A 14432-nucleotide genomic window follows, 5' to 3' on the forward strand; every position below is an offset into this window, starting at 1 on the left:
TCTTCCAGGTCATCTATGTATATTGTAAACAGTTGTGGTCCCAGCACCGATCCCTGTGGCACACCACTAACCACCGATTTCCAACCCGAAAAGGACCCATTTATCCCGACTCTCTGCTTTCTGTTCGCCAGCCAATTCTCTATCCATGCTAATACATTTCCTCTGACTCCACGTACCTTTATCTTCTGCAGTAACCTTTTGTGTGGCACCTTATCGAATCCCTTTTGAAAATCTAAATACACCACATCCATCGGTACACCTCTATCCACCATGCTCGTTATATCCTCAAAGAATTCCAGTAAATTAGTTAAACATGATTTCCCCTTCATGAATCCATGCTGCGTCTGCTTGATTGCACTATTCCTATCTAGATGTCCCACTATTTCTTCCTTAATGATAGTTTCAAGCATTTACCCCACTACAGATGTTAAACTAACCGGCCTATAGTTACCTGCCTTTTGTTTGCCCCCTTTTTCAAACAGAGGCGTTACATTAGTTGCTTTCCAATCCGCTGGTACCTCCCCAGAGTCCAGAGAATTTTGGTAGATTATAACGAATGCATCTGCTATAACTCCCGCCAACTCTTTTAATACCCTGGGATGCATTTCATCAGGACCAGGGGACCTATCTACCTTGAGTCCCATTAGTCTGTCCAGCACTACCCCCTTAGTGATCGTGATTTTCTCCAGGTCCTCCCTTCCCACATTCCTGTGACCAGCAATTTTTGGCATGGTTTTTGTGTCTTCCACTGTGAAGACCGAAGCAAAATAATTGTTTAAGGTCTCAGCCATTTCCACATTTCCCATTATTAAATCCCCCTTCTCATCTTCTAAGGGACCAACATTTACTTTAGTCACTCTTTTCTGTTTTATGTATCTGTAAAAGCTTTTACTATCCGTTTTTATGTTTTGCGCAAGTTTACCTTCGTAATCTATCTTTCCTTTCTTTATTGCTTTCTTAGTCATTCTTTGCTATCGTTTAAAATTTTCCCACTCTTCTATTTTCCCAGTAACCTTGACCACCTTATACGCATTGGTTTTTAATTTGATACTCTCCTTTATTTCCTTGGTTATCCACGGCTGGTTATCCCTTCTCTTACCGCCCTTCTTTTTCACTGGAATATATTTTTGTTGAGCACTATGAAAGAGCTCCTTAAAAGTCCTCCACTGTTCCTCAATTGTGCCACCGTTTAGTCTGTGTTTCCAGTCTACTTTAGCCAACTCTGCCCTCATCCCACTGTAGTCCCCTTTGTTTAAGCATAGTACGCTCGTTTGAGACACTACTTCCTCACCCTCAATCTGTATTACATTGTTAGACTGTTAGACTCACCATTATTCTTATTGCAAAATCCATCCCAATTATATTGCGATAAACTGTGTGGGAAAGGCTCAATGGTCCACAGGATCTTTTCCTATCCGTCATTGTTTGTACGTTCTTAAATTGCAATCTTCAACTCACTGATCTCACTCCTTTCACTTTCCTGTAACTGATTTTAATAATTTGTCTGGTTGTGACATTTTCATGATGGCTTAAGTGAATTTACAGCACCCAAACCAAGCCTACACTTTAATTGTTTAGTTCTATTTTTGACTCTTGATTCAAGTTTTGGCTGACTTCATCTAATAATCAATCATCCAGCATGATGCCCTTAGGAAGGGAGACTTCAATTGTTTAAACAATGATACACTTATTAGCATTCTAGGCCTAGAAGTTTGGGGGTTTAGTGCTGGCTGTTAAGGCCAGTTTTATGAGAAAAATGGCATTTGCTCGCTTCCAACTAGTTCCAGAGTGGGCCGTGCAGAACGCCATATTGGTGAAGGCAAAATAAGAGCCATTGTTTAGCTTCATCTGCAGCAGGTGTTAGGCAGGCCTAGCATCTGCTTCTATTCCCTCTCGCAAATTTGGCTTGTGTGTGAGGCAGGCAGTGCCAGCGACGTTTACTCCTGGGAAAACAAACGTTAAACAGTGCCAAATGAAAGAAAGGTAAGTACTTACCATTATCGTTTCTGACCTCACTCCTGACTCTGACCTCCAGGCCCTTTCCGATCTCCCCCCAATTCTGGCCCCAAGCTCTAGGTCCCCGCTAATCCTGGTGCCAACCTCCCTCCAGATCCTGGCCATGACCTCCCCTCTGCCCCGCCCCCCCCCGCCCCCTGCCATCCTCGCTGATATTGGCCCTTAGTCCTGACCTACCTCACAGTTCTGATAAAGGGTCATCAACCTGAAACGTTAACTCTGTTTCTCTCTCCACAGATGCTGCCTGACCTGCTGAGTATTTCCAGCACTTTCTGTTTTTATCTCACTGTCCTTGCTGGGTGTTCAGCCATGCAGCGCGGAGCTGAACGCCACAATAATGATAATGAGCGGGCAGCACCAAATAACGGTGCTGCCTGCGATGTTCTTACAAACTTTGTCCCACAGTGGTACCGCTTGTTTACGGGCTTTATCGGATTTCTCGGCCTTCAACCGTATATGATATATATTAAGTGTAAATAAATTCAATATCTGGCTGTTATTCTCCACTCTGAATAAATCAAAATTCTTCCTCTTCCGTGTATTTTACAAAATGTTATTAAAATTCCAGTGTGTTTAATGATGCAACTACAGAACATTCAAGAACATGCTTCCAGTTTAAGATATTTTCGTATATTTTAATAAAGGGTTCAAGCTCTCTACAAAGTTGGTAATCTAATTATTCTATATTCGGTTTAATTTATTTTGAGGCTTTGTGTGTTTAGTGCATCGCCGGGTTACTTCAATCAGTTGAATTCATCTCATGTTTCTTTCTCCATTTTCTTCTCTTCCATTTCTTTAGATGCCGACGTTTAGAAACCACTTTGCCGGACGAGTTTATTTCCCCATTCTTTGACATTTCTCTCTTCCCCTCAGTATCTTTATTCTTTGGACGTTTTCTGCAAAAGCTAAAGAGAAGCACAGATTATAATTATATGTGTATATATATATATATAAATATACATATATACAGACAGAGAGTTCAAGATTTACAGCTGCAGATTTGAAAAAGCCAGAACTAATCTTGGTTAATATCAAATGTGATATTCATCCCTTCTGCCTTTATTCATTATGTCATAACATTACTCATTATATCAATTGGTAGAGTTGTTCCACAGACAAGTCAAGCAACAACCTGACATAGACATACTCACAGAATCATACCATCCCAGGGTATGTCCTGTACCACTGGCAGGACAGACCCACCAGAGGTGGCAGCACAGTGGTATACAGTCAGAAAGGAGTAGCCCAGGGTGTTGTTAACATTGACTCCGGACCCCATGAAGTCTCATGGCATTAGGTCAAACATGGGCAAGGAAACATCCTGCTGATCACCACGTGCCGCCCTCCCTCACGTGATGAATCAGTACTCCTCCATATTGAACACCACTTGAAAGAAACATTGAGAGTAGCAAGGGCACACAACATACTCCCAACATTGCAGATGGTGGGAGAACCAACATGAGAGAAAAACCTACTTGACCTTGTTATCACCAATCTACCTATTGCAGATGCATCTGTCCATGACAGTATTGGTAGCAGTGACCACCGTACACAGAGGACACTCTCCATCATGTTGTGTGGCACTATCACTGTGCTAAATGGGATAGATTCAGAACAGATCTCACAGCTCAAAACTGGACATCCATGAGGTGCTGTGGGCCAACAGCAGCAGCATTTATTCCACCACAATCCGTAACCTCATGGCCCAGCATTGGTCTCAATTTACCATTACTATCAAGCCAGGGGACCAACCTGGTTCAATGAGGAATGCAGAAGTGCATGCCAGGAGCAGCACCAGCTGCACTGAAAAATGAAGTGTCAATCTGGTGGAGCTATAACATGAGACTCCCAAAGCAAGCGCTCTACTGGGAACTCCTTCATGGCAAACGAGCCAAAGGTGGGCAGAGGAAACATTACAAGGACACCCTCAAAGCCTCCCTGAAAAAGGGCAACATCCCCACTGACACCTGGGAGTCCCTGGCTAAAGACTGCGCTAAGTGGAGGAAGAGCATCCAGGCGGGCGCTGAGCACCTTGAGTCTCATCACCGAGAGCTGCAGAAATCAAGCGCAGGCAGCGGAAAGTGCATGCGACAAACCTGTCCCACCAACCCTTCCCTCAACGACTATCTGTCCCACCTGTAACAGGGACGGTGGCTCTTGTTCAGCCACCTAAGGACTCATTTTAAGAGTGGAAGCAAGTTTTCCTCTATTGTGAGGGACTGCCTAGGATGATGTGATGATAACACAGGACTACATGCATGCTAATCAGTGGAAATAGCATGCTATAGACTGAGCTAAGCGATCTCACAACCAATGGATCAGATCAAAGCTCTGTAGTGCTGCCACATCCAGTCATAAATGGTGGTGGACAATTAAACAACTAACGGGAGGAGGGGGCTCCATGAACATCCCCATCCTCAATGATGGCGGAACCCAACACATAAGTGCAAAAGACAAGGCTGAAGTGTTCGCAATCATCTTCAGCCAGTGGATGATCCATATCGGCATCCTCCTGAGGTCCCCATCATCACAGAAGCCAGTCTTCAGCCAACTCGAGTCACTCCAAGTTATATCAAGAAACGGCTGAGTGCACTGGATACAGCAAAGGCTATGGGCCCCGACAACATCCCGGCTGCCATACTGAAGACTTGAGCTCCAGAACTAACTGCGCCTCTAGCCAAGCTGTTCCAGTACAGCTACAACACTGGCATCTACCCAACAATGCAGAAAATTGCCCAGCTATGTCTTGTCCACAAAAAGCAGGACAAATATAATCCAGCTAATTACCATCATTCTACTCTCAATCATCAGCAAAGCGATGGAAGGTGTCGTCGACAGTGCTATCAAGTGGCACTTACTCACCAATAACCTGCTCATTGGTGCTCAGTTTGGGTTCCACCAGGACCACTCAGCTCCAGACCTCATTACAGCCTTAGTCCAAACATGGACAAGAGCTGAATTCGAGAGGTGTGAGAGTGACTGCAAAGCAGCATTTGACCGAGTGTGGCATCAAGGAGCTTTAGTAAAATTGAAGACAATGGGTATCAGGGGGAAAATTTTCCATTGGCTAGAGTCATACCCAGCACAAAGGAAAATGGCTGTGGTTATTGGAGGTCAATCATCTCAGCCCCAGGACATCATTGCAGGTGTGTTCTTCAGGCCAGTGTCCTAGGCTCAACCATCTTCACGTGCTTCATCAATGAACTTCCCTCTATCATGAAGCAGAAATGGGGAGGTTCGCTGATGATTGCAGTGTTCAGTTCCATTCACAACACCTCAGATAATGAAGCAATCCGTACTCGCATGCAGCAAGACTTGGACGACATTTAGGCTTGGGCTGATAAGTGGTAAGTTACATTCATACCAAACGAATGTCAGGCAATAACTGTCCCCAATAAGAGAGTGTCTAACCATCTCCCTTTGACATTCAACAAGTAACATGTCCCAATCCCCCACCATCAACATCCTGGGGGTCGCCAATGACCAGAAACTTAACTGGACCAGCCACAAAAATCATCATCATCATCATCATAGGCAGTCCCTTGAAGTCGAGGATGACTTGCTTCCAAACTAAAAATGAGTTCTCAGGTGACTGAGGAGTCCAATGCGGGACCGACAGTCTCTGTCACAGGTGGGGCAGATGGTGGTTGAAGGAATGAGTGGGTGGGGTGCCTGGGTTGCCGTGCGCTCCTTCCGCTGTTGACTGGAACGCTTGGCTTCCGCGTGCACTCAAGGAAGGGACTCGAGGTGTTCAGCGTCTCCCCGGATGCTTTTCCTCCACTTTTGGCGGTCTTGCGCCAGGGACTCCCAGGTATCGGTGGGGATGTTACATTTTTTCAGGGAGGCTTTGAGGGTGTCCTTGAAGCGTTTTCACTGTCCACCTGGGGCTCACTTGCCATGTTGGAGCTCCGAGTAGAGCGGTTGTTTTGGGAGTCTCGTGTCAGACATGCGGACAATGTGGCCCGTCGAGCGGAGCTGATTGAGCGAGGTCAGTGCTTCGATGCTGAGGATGTTGGCCTGAGCGAGAACACAGACGTTGGATTGGCAGGATCTTGCAGAGGCAGCGTTGATGGTACTTCTCCAGTGTTTTGAGATGCCTGCTGCACATAGTCCATGTCTCTGAGCCACATAGGAGAGCGGGTATCATCACTGCTCTGTAGACCATGAGCTTGATGCCGGGTTTGAGGTCCTGGTCTTCAAACACTCTCTTCCTCAGGCGACCAAAGACTGCATTGGCACACTGAAGGCGGTGTTGAATCTCGTCGTCGATGTCTGCCCTTGGTGACAGTAGGCTCCAGAGGTATGGAAAATGGTCTACGTTGTTCAAGGCCTCATCGTGGATTTTTATAACCAGGGGGCAGTGCTGTGTGGTGGGGACAGGTTGGTAGAAGACCTTTGTCTTACGGATGTTTAGTGTAAGGCCCATGCTCTCGTACGCCTCGGTGAAGGTGTTGATGATGGCTTGGAGACCGGCCTCCGAATGTGCGCAGACGCAGGCGTCGTCTGCATACTGTAGTTCGATGACGGAGGATGGGATAACCTTGGATCTGGCCTGGAGTTGGCAGAGGTGAAACAGATTCCCATTTGTCTTGTAATTTAGCTCCATTCCAGCGGGGAGCTTGCCGAGGGTGAGATGGAGCATTGCAGCAAGGAAGGTCGAGAAGAGCGTCGGTGCGATGACACAGTCTTGCTTGACCCTGATCCGAATGTGGAATGGGTCAGTGATGGATCCGTTGGTCAGGATCACGGCTTGCATGTCATCACATAGCAAGCAGAAGATGGTGTCGAACTTTTGAGGGCAGCCGACTCTGAGGAGGACACTCCATAATCTCTCACGGTTGACAGTGTTGAAGGCTTTTGTGAGGTCAAAGAAGGCCATGTACGAGGCTTGGTGCTGTTCCCTGCATTTCTCTTGTATCTGCCGTGTGGTGAAGATCATGCCCCTTAGTGAGCGGAATCCGCATTGCGACCCTGGGAGGGAGCTCTTCAGCCACAGGGAGAAGATGATTGAGGAGGATTCTTGCGATGACTTTCCCTGTGGTCGACAGCAGGGAGACTCTTCTGTAGTTACCGCAGTCGGACTTGTCACCTTTCTTGAAGATGGTCACAATTACAGCATCTCTGAGATCTCCTGGCATGATCTCCTCCTTTCAGATAAGAGAAATGAGATCATTGATCCACGCCAATAGTGCTTCTCCGTCATGTTTTCGTCCTTCGGCGGGGATTCCACCTGCTTCTGATGACTTGTTCTTCAGTTGTTGGATGGCCTTCTCAACCTCGTGCCGGGCTGGGGTTGTGCTGAGATGGTGGTGGATGACATGCTGTGGGATGGAGTTGAGGACACTCATGTCGAAGACTGAGTCTTGGTTGAGGTGCTCCTTCCAGCGGGCACTGACTGCCTCTCTGTACTTGATAAACACCTCTCTGTTCTTGGCCAGTAATGGGGTAGGGCCTTGGGTGCTTGGGCTGTAGGTCGTCTTGATTGCGCTGAAGAATCCTCGCACATCGTGGTTGTCGGTTAGCTGCTGGATTTCTTGAGCTTTCTCCACCCACCATTTGTTCTTTAGGTCACGGGTTTTCTGTTGGACCTCGGTCTTCAGATGTCTGTAGAGCTGCTTTCTTGCCCTCGAGTTGTGTTGCTGTTTCCAGTCCAAGAATGCCTTGCGCTTGCGGCATATTAACTCCTGGATCTCCTGGTTGTTCTCGTCGAACCAGTCTTGGTGTTTCCTGGTCGAGTGACCGAGCGTCTCTTCGCAGGTGCTAGTTATGGAAGCTTTGAGGGCAGTCCAGGCAGTGTGGACACATTGCGTCTCTGGGTCACTGGAAGTCGTCAGGTTGGTAGCGAGGCGCTGACTGAATAGAGCTTTCTTAGCAGGATCATTGAGTGCTCCGCCGTTGATTTTCCTGCAGCATTGTTTCTGTTGTCGTCGCTGTTTTGGGGAAATGTTGATGGTGATGACAGAATGAATTAAGCGGTGGTCCATCCAGCAGTCGTCAGTTCCTGTCATGGCGCGGGTGATGCGCACGTCTTTGTGGCCCCTCGTTCTGACGATGACGTAGGCTAGCAGATGCCAGTGCTTGGAGCGAGGGTGCTGTCATGAAGCTATATATTTTTTCTTCTGATGGAACAGGGTATTGATTATGACGAGGCATTTCGTCAGGAGGAGGGTGCCATTGGAGTTGGCTTTCCCTACCCCCTTTCTACCGATCACACCTCCCCAGAGATCAGTGTCCTTTCCAACTTCGGCAGTGAAGCCGCCAAGGGGGATCAGCTTGTCGCCCGTTGGAATTCGGGACAGGAATTGTTCGAGGCTGGAGTAGAGTTCCTCTTTGGTCTCATCTGTAGCTTCCAGTGTTGGGGCGTATGCGCTGAAGACCATAGTGCACTGGTTCCATGCTAGGTTGAGCCGAAGAGTCATGAGGCATTCATTTATCCCACAGGGGGAGTCTCTGAGATGGCCCGCTAGCTTGTTTTTTTACGGCAAAGCCAACCCCAGGGAGGCAGCTTTCTGCTTCTGGTTTGCCTTTCCAGAGAAGGTGGAGCCACCACCTTGTTCCTTGAGCTGGCTTTCCCCTGCCCGCCGGGTCTCGCTTAGGGCGACGATACCACTGTCGAAGCGCCTGAGTTCCCGGACAACGATAGTGGTGCAGCGTTGCTGTTAGGATTGCTTCATCAATGAACTTCCCTCCATCATTAATCAGAAATGGGGATGTTCGCTGATGATTGCACAGTATTCAGTTCCATTCGCAACTCCTCAGATAATGAAGCAGTCCGTACTCGCATGATGCAAGACCTGGACGACATTCAGGCTTGGGCTGGTAAGTGACAAGTTGCATTCATGCTACACGAGTGCCAGGCAATAACTGTCCCCAACAAGAGAGTGGCTAACCACCTCTCTTTGACATTCAACAAGTAACACGTCCAAATCCCCCACCATCAACATCCCGGGGGTTGCCAATGAACAGAAACTTAACTGGACCAGCCACAAAAATACTGACAACAAAAGCAGGTCAGAGGCTGGGTATTCTGTGGTGAATGTCTCACCACCTGATTCTCCAGAGCCTTTCCACCATCTACAAGGCACAAGTCAGGAGTATGATGGAATACTCCTCTTGCCTGGATGAGTGCAGCTCCAGCAATACTCAAGAAGCTCGACACGATCTAGGACAAAGGGACCCACTTGATTGACACTCCATACACACCTTAAACTTTCACTCCCTCCATTACCAGCGCACCATCGCTGCAGTGTGTACCATCTACAAGATGCACTGCTGCAACTCGCCAAGGTTTCTTCAACAACTCCTCCCAAACCCGCAACCTCTACCACCAAGAAGGACGTGGGCAGCAGGTGCATGGTAACACCATCACCTCCAGTTCCCATCCAAGTCTCACGCCATCCTGACTTGAGAATATATTGCGATTCCTTCATCATCGCTGGGTCAAAATCCAGGAATTCCCTCACAGCACTGTGGGAGTACCTTCACCACATGGACTGCAGCGGTTCAAGAAGGCTGTTCACTACCACCTTCTCAAGGGCAATTAGGGATGGGCAATAAATGCTGGGCTTGCCCGCGACGCCCATATCCCATAAACAAAAAAAATAACATTATTCATTGTACATAGTATATTAATGAATGTGCTTATTTGTACTGCAAAAATGGCCACCCTTTTCTATGATTGGTCCCCTTGGAAGATAAGCCACATCCTGAAGTTTCACTGGAATGTGTAACTAGAGCCGCCCATCCCAAGGTCTTACTGATTTTGCACTTTGACTTCCTGAAGCAACAGAGGACAGAGCTCCCCAGAAGACAGCAAGGGCCAGCCAAAGTGCCTTATCCCAGTCCAAGTACATCCCTCCCCCAGCCAAAGTGTCTTACCCCAGCGCAAGTGGATCCTCCCCCCCCCCACCAAAGATGGGACAGGCATTGTGTATGGATTATTGGGTATGAAGTGAATAGTGACAGTGTCATGACTTATGGATATCAACAATATCCCTTGTAGGGGATTGGAAGAACGTGATCCGTCTTCCCTGAGTTCCCTCTCTCCCCTCTGATTTCCCCCCCCCCACCCGTGTCTCTCCCCCACCAGTGTCTCTCTCTCTCTCTCCCCCAGCCTCTCTCACACTCTCTCCCAGCCTCTCTCACACTCTCTCCCAGCCTCTCTCACACTCTCTCCCAGTTGTTTTTCTGCTCGCCGCCGCTATCGCTGTCAGCCGTCCATGGGCTCTCTTGGCCCCAGGCCGGCCGGCGGGCGATGCGGGGGTGGGGAGAGAGAGAGTCAGAGGGGGGCGGAGTCGGGTGGGGGGGGAAGAGAGTTGGTGGGTAGAGAGGTTGGGGGTGGGGGGGGGGGGGGGTGGTGTGGAGAGGGCCAGGGTTGGGGCCGGGGCCTGAGCAGGCAAAGAGAGTCAGAGTCTCAAGTCCTGCTTCTCGGCACCACATGGAAGGATTGATTCGGGCCGGCGGGGCGGGGCTTGACACATGCATGACTGTCAAAAAGAGTGCAGTACAAATAGTTACTACCTACATTAATTGTGACAGAACCTTATTCATTATCGTAACATTATTTACTCTGTTGTATTTATTATGTCCTACCATAGCAGGTGTGGAGAAGGAAAAGTAATTCCAGTTATAATCTAGTCACACCATGTGATCATTTGGTAAACTAGAATGGTATGCATTCTCGGAGGCTTTCAATGTTTTGTTTATATATTTGTTTTTGGGTCATGAATACACCTCATCCTTAAGGTCTTTAGTATTCTATCACGACTGTGGGACTGGAGCCAAGTGTGGCTGGACAGAAAGGTCCCTTTCCTCGAAGAACATTAGAAAACCAGTCTCAAGGCCCCAGCAATGTCCAGCAATGCCTCAATTTAAAAATTCTTTCCCTTGTTTCAAATCCCTCCATGTGCATTCGGCCCATCGTACCTGTCCTGGCTCTTTGAAAGAGCTATCCAATTAGTCCCAGTCTCCCTGCTCTTTCCCCATAGCCCTGCAATTTTTTCCATTTCAAGTATTTATGTAATTCCCTTTTGCAAGTTACTATTGAATCTGCTTCTACCACCCCTTCAGGCAGCGCATTCCACATTATAACTACTCGCTGCGTCAAGTTACAACTAACTTTTAATTTTCATGTCATCACATTCAATCAGTAACTTAATGACTAATGAAAGATTACACTGGAGGAGAGATGTGGAAAAGAAAGGATAAGGGAAATAAGCCAATCTAAATGTGTCTGGTTTGAATAAACCCAATTTCTTTGAGTTCTTTAGCTATTACACCCCCAAAAACAGGAATTCACCTGTTAACTATGCTGCTTGTAGCCTTGGGAAAACATTTCAATATGTGATAAAGTAATGCTAAGTGTGCACAATTCCATGATTGGCTTGATTCCTGCAGCCAAGGATACAGAGGCTGGTTTTGTGCCAACAATGGTATGAAATTGCAATTATTGAAACCGTGTCAGTGATATAAACAGACATGAAATTGGATCTACACAAAATGTCATCTATTTTTATAAATTGAGTCAAAATTTCTTGTTCAACTCTCACTTGACATGCACTAAAAATGGCAAATATGGTTAAAAAAAACATTCCCCTTCTTTGCAGTAAACGGAACAACAACTACTTTTATTAAATTAGCGCCTTTAACATAGTAAAACGTCCCACAGCGTTTCACAGGAACGTTATCAGACAAAATTTGACACTGGGCCCCTGGTTAAAGAGGTAGGTTTTAAGAGGCATCTTAAAGGAGGAGAGAGAGGCAGAGAGATTTGGTGAGGGAGTTACAGCGTTTAGTGCCTAGGCAGCTGAAGGCACGGCCGCCAATAGGAGAGAAAGAGGCCAGAATTTGAGATGTGCAGAGATCTTGGAGGGGCTGGAGCTTCCCTATCAATTTCCCGAACCTCTGGTGAGGACCCAGGTGTATCCTGAGAGTGCACTGAATCCTGACCAAAGGTTCAGAAAACTCTTCGGTGCAGTTCCATTTATCTCAAACAAGGAGATAGTTTGCCTCAGTTGGAAAGTCGAATGGGAATTTCTCAGCGTCCTGGTCTATGTACTGTCATCCTGGTCTATGTACGTACTACACTGTGCTTTCCTACTAATGGAAAACATAGGGGGTGAATTTCCACAGGGCTGTTCCTGCTCCACCGCTGGAAGGTCCATTTGGATGGAAAAGCGGGGTCTCCAACCAGCGCTATATAAATCACCCCAATAAACCGCCATAAATCTATAACTTATCCAAGAAACCAAAGGGAATACTACTCAATAAACCCTTCCTGTCACATTTGTGCACATTTAACGGTAATGAAAGTCTGCAGCATCTTGTTTTAATGCAAAATATCAAATTTGATACAAGGCTTCAAGGCTGTTAAACATTCACGGAAAAATGGCTTCATTCGCAAAATGCTAAACTTGTTGATCACATTCAAATTCCTTGCATTGGTCGTAGAGGACCTTGGTTATGTAAAGGGAAGGTTATGACTCCTCCCATCTGAGGGAAGGATGAGCTGGATATAGAAGTCAACAACTGGAGGATTCTAAGGGGAGAAAAAATGGGGAGTGGGACAAAGGGCAAAATGTTTCATTCTGTAGCAGTTGATACCTGTTACTCTTAAACACTCCAGGGGTGGAATTGGTTTTTGGCAGAAGGGCAAAAGAGGCGATAACGAATTGGCAGCCTGTTTCATGTGGCTAAAAAAAAACCTAGCACTTGTCATTAATAGTAGGCCATTCAGCCCTTCGAGCCTGCTCCACCATTCAATAAGATCATGGCTGATCTTCTATCTCAACTCCACCTTCCTGCACTATCCCCGTATCCCTTGAGTCCCTTAGTATCCAAAAATCTAGCGATCTCTGCCTTGAATATACTCAACGACTGAGCACCCACAGCTCTCTGGGGTAGAGATCCAAAGATTCACAACCCTTTAAAGAAATTTCTCCTCATAGAAACATAGAAACTTACATCGCAAAAGGAGGCCATGTCGGCCCATCGTGTCCAGGCCGGCCAACAAAGAGCCATACGACCCTCGGTCAACAGCCCTGAAGGTTACATACAAACCTATGAACAATGAACAATGGCGGAAAGGTAAAGAGCACCCAGCCCAACCAGTCCGCCCCACACAACTGTGACACCCCTATACTGAAACATTATATACTTCACCCCAACCGGAGCCATGTGATCTCCTGGGAGAGGCAAAAAAGCAGGTAAAAAACCCAGGCCAATTGGAGAAAAAAATCTGGCAAAATTCCTCTCCCACCCATCCAGGCGATCAAAACTAGTTCAGGAGATCACCCTAGCCGTATTCGATTCCCTGCAGTACTTACCATCATATCTGCGCTAGCCAACAAAAAGGTTATCCAGTCTAATCCCACTTATCCAGCTCTAGGTCCATAACCCTGCAGGTGACGGCACTTCAAGTGCCCATTCAAGCACCTTTTAAATGTGGTGAGGGTTTCTGCATCCACCACCCATCCAGGCAGTGATTTCCAGACCTTCACAACCCTCTGCATGAAGAAGCTTCCGCTCAAATTCCCTCTGAACCTTCCACCAACCACCTTAAAACTATGTCCTCTCATAATTGACCACTCCACGAAGGGAAATAGGCCCTTGCTTTCCACTATATCCATGTCCCTCAAAATTTTGTACACCTCAATGAGGTCTCCTCTCAACCTCCTCTGTTCCAATGAGAACAGATCCTGCCTATCCAATCTGTCCTCATAGTTAAACTTCTCCATTCCAGGCAGCATCCTAGTAAATCTCCTCTGCACCCTCTCCGGTACAATCACGTCCTTCCTGTAATACGGCGACCAAAACTGCACGCAATACTCCAGCTGTGACCCAACCAGAGTATTATATAATTTAAGCATAACCTCCCTGCTCTTGTATTCTATGCCTCGGCCAATAAAGGCAAGCATTCCATAGGCCTTCTTAATCGCCTTATCCACCTGGCTTGCTACTTTCAACCATCTATGAACAAGCACTCCAAGGTCCCTTTGTTCATCTACACTTTTAAGTAGCCTACCGTTTAATGTGTGTACCCTTTCCTTATTAGCTCTCCCCAAGTGCATTATCTCACACTTTTCCGAATTAAATTCCATTTGCCATTGCTCTGCCCACCTGACTAGTAGATTGATATCCTCCTGCAGGCCATGACTTTCCTCTTTATTATCAACCACACAGCCAATTTTAGTGTCATTTGCAAACTTCTTAATCATACTCCCTATATTCAAATCTAGATCATTGATGTATACCACGCAAAGTATTCATTAAGAATCATACCAACATCTTCCGCCTCCACACAAAGATTACCCTCATGATCTCTAATAGGCCCTACCTTTTCTTTAGTTATCCTCTTGCTCTTAATATATTTACAGAACATCTTTGAGTTTTCCTTAATTTTACTTGCCAAGAATCTT

The 14432-nt window shown here is 46.7% G+C and overlaps 1 protein-coding gene across 1 annotated transcript in view; it reads right to left on the reverse strand.

The window, feature by feature from the left end:
- Positions 1–2706: 2706 nt before the first annotated feature.
- LOC139242360 (uncharacterized) overlaps positions 2707–14432 on the reverse strand; it is a 74497-nt gene continuing 62771 nt past the window's right edge. Inside the window, exon 6 of the mRNA XM_070870338.1 lies at positions 2707–2921. Within this exon, the coding sequence (XP_070726439.1) occupies positions 2756–2921 (166 nt within the window). The 3' untranslated portion in view covers positions 2707–2755. The remainder of the gene's footprint in view (positions 2922–14432) is intronic.

This window comes from Pristiophorus japonicus, chromosome 1 (assembly GCF_044704955.1).
Source record: "Pristiophorus japonicus isolate sPriJap1 chromosome 1, sPriJap1.hap1, whole genome shotgun sequence".
Taxonomy (NCBI): Eukaryota; Metazoa; Chordata; class Chondrichthyes; family Pristiophoridae; genus Pristiophorus; species Pristiophorus japonicus.